General features: G+C 44.9%; 1 protein-coding gene across 2 annotated transcripts in view; it reads left to right on the forward strand.

The window, feature by feature from the left end:
* Plxna2 (plexin A2) overlaps nt 1–7,537 on the forward strand; it is a 196,799-nt gene extending 189,262 nt beyond the window's left edge. The window contains exons 30-33 of one of the 2 annotated variants that reach the window (XR_015635158.1): nt 666–878; nt 1,554–1,704; nt 2,690–3,529; nt 4,513–7,537. Coding sequence is in view for 1 of the 2 variants with exons in the window: in NM_001105988.2 (NP_001099458.2) it covers nt 666–878; nt 1,554–1,704; nt 2,690–2,785 (460 nt within the window). In the remaining variant the exon portion in view is untranslated. Of the gene's footprint in view, nt 1–665; nt 879–1,553; nt 1,705–2,689 lie in introns of both variants that reach the window. The other variant, NM_001105988.2, reaches the window with a different exon arrangement.
* The last annotated feature ends 945 nt before the right edge of the window (nt 7,538–8,482 follow it).

An 8,482-nucleotide genomic window follows, 5' to 3' on the forward strand; every position in this document is an offset into this window, starting at 1 on the left:
AGTCTCCTAACTGCTGTTGGGTTCCTTTCAGGAAAAACTCAGAGCCGCAGTAAGCCATTCTCCCTTGGAATGCCAGCAACAGGTCCCTCCCATCCCTCTGCCATGCTGAGACAAAAAAAAAAGCCCTGGAGGGGACCCCTGAAAGAAATTACCCCATGAGGAAGCTGTCCTCTGACCCAGTACTGAGAAATGGCTCAGTGGCAGACTGGTTCCAGAGGGTAGTGTCCCCACTGAGGTAGTACTTAGGACTGCCTGACCATTTCATCCTTTTATACAATGACCATGACCACTGTGAGAGACTCTAGGATCATAAGTTTGTCTGAAGTGCTGAGGAAATTGTGGTGTTTTCTGTAGTTGACCTTTCCCTGGAGCACTGAGGCCTCTGGAAAAGCCTATCAAGAAGAGGCAAAACCCAGACATACCCAGCCCTCCACTGTTAGGGAGCAGAGCAAATGCCTTGATATGAGAAAATCAAAACCACTCTGCTTTTTCCTGCATCTGGGAACAGCATAGGATGAGCAACCTGCCCCCTCGTGGACCAGTTTCTGAGTTCATTCCCTTCTCTTTTAGTATGGAACGTCTCTACCATTCAGCAGTGAGGGAAAAGAGTGAGTAAGGGGCAATGTCAAAGTGCATTCTTCAAGGTACTCTGCCTTTTCCTACAGCCTTCCACTTCGTTTCTGGGTGAATGTCATCAAGAACCCTCAATTTGTATTTGACATCCACAAGGGCAGCATCACAGATGCTTGCCTCTCTGTGGTAGCCCAGACCTTCATGGACTCCTGCTCCACATCAGAGCACCGACTGGGCAAGGACTCACCTTCCAATAAGTTGCTCTATGCCAAGGATATCCCCAGTTACAAGAACTGGGTAGAAAGGTCAGTAGTTCCCTCAAGACACCTGCTGTGGGGGGCTGGGGATTTAGCTCAGTGGTAGAGCGCTTACCTAGGAAGCGCAAGGCACTGGGTTCGGTCCCCAGCTACGGAAAAAAAAAAAAAGAACCAAAAAAAAAAGACACCTGCTGTGGGCATCAGTGACTTCATATTGTGAAGACCAGGACCTCATACTCCCTATGTTGTGGGAAGGAAGGGGGCTTTGTGTCCTGGGAAGTCTGATAATTATCATCCTGATTAACATTTACTGAGCATGTATTGTTTCACTGAAATGTCCAAATGGAAGGTTGTAAAATAGTGGCTATGATTAACTCTGTTTTACTAATGAATGAATAGAGGCACAGAAAAGCTATATAACTTGCCAAAGTTCACAAGCTACCAGGTAGAAGAGCTGAAGTGTGAACGTAAGGAGTCTTGCCGGAGTTGGGGCTTTTGACTACTTCGGACCCAGCAGCTCTTAGCTGACTGGAGTGCCCTTCAGAATCTCGGACTGCACCTTAATCTCACACCTCAGCTTGAGGCAGAGGCCACATCAGAGAAGAGATGGAAGGCAGGAGGAGTGCGGACCTCTGACTCTATTCTCCCAAGGGACCTGGGCCAGGGTGGATATTGGTGGATGTTTGCTGAATCCCCATCATAGGCCTATCCTTTCCATGGCAGATACTATGCAGATATTGCCAAGCTCCCAGCCATTAGTGACCAAGATATGAACGCCTACCTCGCGGAGCAGTCTCGCCTGCATGCCACGGAGTTCAATATGCTGAGCGCCCTCAACGAGATCTACTCCTATGTCAGCAAGTACAGTGAGGAGGTAAGACAGGGTCTCAAGAGCAGCACATGCAACATGATCTGGACCCAAAAAAATATCAGTAGCAATCACTTTTATAAAATCATAATCTGCAGTCAAGACACTGAGCCCCAAATCATCATCCTTTCTTTACGGAACAGCCCAACCTCTCCTGATTCACTGAACTTCTCCCTGTGCACCATCTTCTCTCACTCAAATATTATATGACTAATTTTATTCTTTCTTAAGCAAATGAATAGAATTATCAGTTTACATGTGGACAAATCCAGTCAGATTCAGATAGATTGGTGGACTTTGTTATGAACAGAAGTTAACCGGGAAGGTGTCAGGCCAAGCATTAACACTGAGCCTAAAGAAAAGAACAGCAAAATAATAGTAGCCAACACTTAAGTAACTCTAACATATGGTTTAAGCACATGAGAGTTCTATGTACATGCTTATATTCCTGCAAATGTTTGCAGATGTGTGCTCTCTGTCATGATTTTGTGTCATGCCACTCATATGGGTGAATGCAGCTGAAAAATCCTGTGTGACCCAAAAACCATCTGAACCTCATAGTACCCATAATTCTATGGCCATGCTGTGTAAATGAGCCCACCAAGCTGTTGGTTATACAGCTAACAAGTCTAGGAACAGTCTTTGCTCTTAATAGTAACTGTGTAGTTATTGCATAAATTGTTTACTATGTATACTTTTGTTAATATTTTAGAGCATACTTCTACTTATAAAAGCAGAGCCATACATTGCATATGTATTCTCTTGTACTTGACCAGTCTCTTGAATGTGAATACTCTGGGGTGCTTTCCTGATGACAAAGCCATGTAAGGACTCTTATAGATCTATTCACTGAATCATGCCAGCCATTTGACATTACATTCCTAAAAGCAAAATGATAAGGTAAAAGGGACAGATGTTGGGTTGATGACTCCGAAAAGTTGTGCCTTTGAAGCTGAGTCCTGAGTTACCTGCCTTTGTTTTTTCCCCTCAGCTCATCGGGGCACTAGAGCAGGATGAGCAGGCCAGACGGCAACGACTGGCCTACAAGGTGGAACATCTCATCAATGCCATGTCCATAGAGAGCTGAAAGGAAGACATTCTGTTCCTGGAAGAAAGACTCATACAAGCTATCACACTGGTGTCTCAAAAGGAAGATGGGATGAGTGAAGGGTATCAGGCCCCAGAGCTGGCTGTCCTCTAAAAATCTCACCGAGGAAAGAAGGAAAGGCTCCTCTGTCAATGGCAGCCATGTTTCTTCATAGCCGGTTCCTTCCAGAAGGACAGTGAACACCACCCATCACAGTGTGAGCTCAGTACACTACGGGCAAGGAGAAGGTGGCCCTTTAAGCTGAGAGGCTTGAGCCAAATGGTTCTGCCTCTGTGACTGCTGCTTTGCATGAAAACTCATTTGATGTATATTGGGAAATAATGAGAACTTTATTTAATTTTTTAAGAAAAAGGGAAAAAACAGAAATAAAACAAAACATAAATCCCCCCTGTCCATCCCGTCCAACTTTTGTTTAATTTGATTTCTGTTCCCTTCTCAGTAATATTTCTTCTTCTGTAACACCTCTTTCTCAATGTCAGAAAAATGCCTGAGAGATGCCGAGTAGAACCAGTTTGGAAATGCTCTCCTCTCCTTTGAACTGAGAGGAAGAAGGAGAGGCAGGAAGGAGTAGAAGTTCTTACTAAACATTTGGCAAATTAGCCAGGAAGACCTGGATCCCACCACAGCCAGATGCACCTGAGAACTGCAGGCTTTTGTGGGACTTTTGGAAGCTGATCGGATCCACCTGCTAATAGGAAACTGCCTTCCATGCTGTGCCCTTGTGTATCCTCATCTCCTAAGAGGAGGAAGTACCCAACAAGGACCTGTGGGAACACCTTTTCTTTGTTTTACTTAATCCCGAGCCTCAGCAAGTGAGGAGTTGGGCTTTGGTACTTTTCCTTTTGGTTTCCTTAGAATTGATAACAGAAAAGGAAGAGGTGAGACTCACAGAACAGCCACCTCCTCCCCAAGGACTCTGAACAGAGCCCTACAAGCCAGGCACCTTGGGACTGTGCAGACCAGGTCTCCTAGACCTGAGCTGAATGGGGAGCATGGGTGTTTGACTTTGGATTCTACTCAACCATCCACTAGTTTACGGCAATTAAAAAGAAAACAAACTCAAACACTGTTTACAGTAAGCAATACTTGAAGAGTGTAGGTTTAAAAAGCAGCAGTATTTATTATTATATTTTCTTTTCTCTTGTGCCTGGAGAGGGGAGGCCAACCTTCGCTCATACCCAGAAGCCCCTGACCATCTGGGCATACTGCATTTGCCTCAGTAGAAATGACCGTGGTAGCCCATCATCTCTATCTGTCATGGAATCATGGATGTGAAAGTCTATTACTTCTGAGAAGGCACTTGTCCTTCCCTGTGTCTCCTGATACCTGATGCCATAGATAGCCAGCCTTCCTGAGTATAGCTTCCAAGCAAAGATCAAGGCTCCATCCTTGGGCCCAGAGGCAAGCTCTGTGGTAGCAGGACAAGAAATTCAACTGGTAAGCCCTCAGGGAATTTAGTTCTCCTGCCTTGGCATGGCCCCTAGCAGCCAATTCTCAACAGCTTTGCAATTAGCATCCGTCTCAAGGTAGGGTAGCAAGAGGAAGACAAAAGGTGGGCATAAGGGAACAGTGAACGTATGTCCCCTAAGAAGGCATGAGCCTTCTGCTTTTTAAGGGGTCAGGAATGCCAGGCTGTAGGGCTGGGAAATGGGGCTTACTATCCCAACAGAGTTGGCCCTGGGTTATTTCCTTCACAATTAACTCAGGCCTCAGCTTATTTCTCCAGTTGATTCCAGTTTCTGAGACTCTGCTGACCAGATGTGACTGCCTGCACAGGGCAAAGAAGAAAGTCAAGAAGGTGGCTTCCATGCAATGTATGTGTCCTTGGATGGCTGTCTCACACACAGCTGATGCTGTCTGGGCTGTTCAGCTTGTTTCTTGCCTGAATGCAACTGACAAGTGGAGAGAGAAAAGCATTCAGCAAAATACTCAGGAAACTTGCTGATTTTATGATGATTCACAACCAGCCATGCCAAGGCCACTTTTCTTCTGATAATTTACTCATGTTAAAGTTTTTCTGGGCCATACCAATAGCCTGGAAAGAAACTAATGACTGGCCTTCCACACCAAGCCAAAGTGTTTGCTCCTCATAGCACCCAAAGCTTATCATCTTAGAGCCTGTAATTTATGAAAATGAAAGAAGTGATGTAGTCAAAACAAGAATAGGAACAGAAGACAGGATAAACTCTGGCCTGCCTATTTCTCCATCCCAGCACTGTTGAAGACTTTCTGAGCAGCTGCTACTGCTTGAGCTGATGTCCAGAGTGCCGTTTCATCAAGAAGTAAAAAAGAAAATGTTTTACATCTCTTTCAATAGCATCTTACCCACACCCTTCTCAGTGTGCCTACCTGGTATATCCCAGCAGCCACTTATGGTACCTGCTCACTGCCTCTGGCTTGCTTCACTAAAGATGTTTGGAGAGTATGGAGAGAATGATGGGGCGAGAGCAAATCTAAGAATGTAGATGAAGGGAGCAGGGCCAACCATGGAAGGTGGTCTAGTCACTTTGCCAAGGATTCCATGAGTTGGACAACTTGGACTGAAAAAGAAGAGTGGCCAAGGGACACAATTAAAGAAGAAGTGAGGAAATTTCAGCTAGAGACAGGCCATGCCATGCCAGGAGGGTGAGTTATTGTAGAGTCTTGCTCTCATTTTAGCTTTCTACCTATCATTCCACCAGCTCTTTGCTTTCGTTTACTAGTCACTGATAGTCTACTCCCTAGGAGATGGAGAGGAGAGGAAGTTGATTGGTCACTCTTCTTGCCGTTATCCAATTTAAGGATAGTTTGGCCTTTTGTTTAAAAAGAAAAAATAAATTGTTAAAGCTACCACCCTTCCCCACAAAAAGCCATCTATCTTTGGGGAGGCATGAAGTCTCTCTTAAACTTACCTAGCTTTACTTTATTTCATTGATCTACACAAAAGCCAATTCTCTAGGAAAAGAATAGGACTGCAGAGGGTTTGGCAAAACAGAGTTCTAGAGGACTGTATTAAGACTTATCCCTCAACTGGATTTGACAACACCTCCTGCCTTCTGTGTGTCAGGCACTTCTGTGTCTGATGTTCTACCTCTTTCTGTGGTTTGAATCTCAAAACCACTTCTGATCCCTCTTTCTTTATAGAGTGCAGTCATTCAACTCATGGGCACACTGTGATCTTACAGAAGGAGGGAACTGCGTCCTTCATTCATTCACTTGGAGAGCATTCCTAAGTAGTAATCATCTGCCAAGTTCTTAGAGGTTCTGCAGAGCAGGGTGAATAAGACCATGAAGGTCCTTCTTTCAGCAACTGCAGATTCTCCAAGCTGCTAGGCCTGCCAGCAATACAGCAAGATGGCTCCTCCCACCCTCCCCAGCAGAAAGCACTAGGTGCATAGAAAATGGGGTGTCATTAAGGAAGAGGGCTGACCCCCCCACACACACACACACGCTCTGCTACCATGTGCTGCTCTTTAGTCAGCACAACCTTGCTGATTATGCTCCTGACCTTCCTTCAGTTCCACCAGGATGAAAATAGAAATTAGTTGTTAAGGCCCCTGGGCCTGCTGCACGTGAGGTAAAAGCAGTGGTGGCTGCTAGCAGTCGTCTGATACAACAAGCAGAGACTGCTGGAAGCCTTCTCAGATACTACACAACTGCCAAATCTGTAATCTCACCTACTGCCTGGCAATACTAAGCTGGCAGTTACTCTAAAAGGGCCCTTTCCAACCACATTGTGTCACAGCTAAGAGCCCTGCATCCTTCACACAGACAGTTAAGAATTGAGACACAGAGGGCCAGGAGGGTGAGGAAATGCAAAGTGGCCACTTAGCACATGGTGCAGATCTTATGGTGGGAGGGAGGCCAGAAGAAGGTAGTCAGGTTCTCCTGATGCCTTGTCTTAGGAATGTGCTTGGAGAACAGTGGCATCATTTTCATACTCCACGTCTCTTTTCCTTCTCTCTCTCTCTCTCTCTCTCTCTCTCTCTCTCTCTCTCTCTCTCTCTCTGCTACTCATTCCCTAGAGTGAAGATTTAATACGTAAGGCCCAGTGACACTTAAAATGAAGAGTAAAGTTTCTCTTGGTACTTTCTAGCTAGTCTAGGGGATGTTCCAAGAGACAATCCAGGCCAGTGCTTGTCAGACATGCCTCAATACAATAAACAAACTAGAGAGTCTCCTGCCTTGCCCAGAATCACAGCTCACTCTCCTCTCCCAAACCATCTCCCCAGACTGAGCTGCCTCCTCCCTGCTATGTGCTGCCTGTACCCTAGTAACCCAATGAAGGGAGTAAGAAGCTTCTTTGAGCCTCAGTCAAGGTCATCATTTTGACATGCTTGATCTCCAGTTTGACATCCAAGCATAAGGAAGTGTGGTCCCCATCAAACAGGACCAAAGCTCCTGAATGTATGGGAGAGAAAAGGACAAGCTCTGTATACAGGCACATGAAGGCCTTGAGCCAAACTGCCTCTCCTCATCCTCTCCTACTCAGACTTTTCCCCATGACACACTGGAATCTGTATTATATCTATTTTTAAGAAAGTACAATGCTGGTTGTCTGGTTTTGTTGTTTTTACAGGTGTTATGAAATAATAAGAAAATGAAGTATTTAAAATGTTCCAATAAAGCGGGATTTTGTTATCTAATATATTATCATGTACCTATTGTAAATATGAAACTCCTATTTTGCAAGCCAAGGACACAATTTGTACTGTTGTTATATATAAATAAAGATTACTGGATAAAAAAAAATCTCCTTAAATTTTCAAATAAACATAGTTGTTTGGCCACATAGGTACCGAATAACTTTGGGGTCTATACAAGAAGCAGATAGCCAGAAAGAGCAACTGAGTTGTTTCGAATGAATCCGAGAAAACTGGAGCCAGAGTTTATTAATGTCTAGCAATCTTTACCATACACTCACACGCACTTTCTGCTCCAGTCATACCAGTGAGTGAACACTGCCCCCTAGCTCCAGGACCTCAGAATACAGCTTTCCTCCTGTAAGGCTGGATGGACTGCTGCAGGTTCCTTTCCAGAGTCAGTTCTTAGACTAGTGTCCCCCACTTCCTCCCAGGACCAGCCCTTCCTAGAACAACACTCACTCATGGATGGATTGAGTGATACGGTGAGATGTGAATGGGAGAAGTCTGGCCCTTGCTCCTACTGCTCTTAGGGTGATTCTGAAGGAGACTTTCAGCTAGGCATTGAGATAGGTAGTGGTGTTTATATTTGCTTCAGAAATTAAAAGTGAATGAAGTGGAAGATGCCAGATGGTGAGGTGAGTACTTTTAGATCCAGCCCAGGGGAGGAATGTGGAGACACCCCTGATTGGGGGGTTGGGAACAGAGAAAATGGATCTGAGAAGCAGGAGAACTTCCACTGTTCTGTAATGAGGCTAAAGAGAAGAAATCTTCAAACTCCCTCTACCCTTATTTCCCTGTTTTTGTCCTGCAATTCAGTGATGTATGACATTTTTACTTTCTTATTGGTGAGATACATTAGATGACAGTGACTCAGGAACCTGTCCCAGCCAAGTGCACACAGGAGTTTCTAGTCCTTCTCTATTAGACAACAGGACCAGAAGGATTTTCTGGTGAGCGGGGTATCCCTGACTTCAAACTTCAGTCTAGAAGGAACAGTAAACACACACAAAGAAACCTAGCACTCATGAGTCAGAATTTTAGAAATGAGAGC

This window comes from Rattus norvegicus, chromosome 13 (assembly GCF_021556685.1).
Source record: "Rattus norvegicus strain SHRSP/BbbUtx chromosome 13, alternate assembly SHRSP_T2T, whole genome shotgun sequence".
Lineage (NCBI taxonomy): Eukaryota > Metazoa > Chordata > Mammalia > Rodentia > Muridae > Rattus > Rattus norvegicus.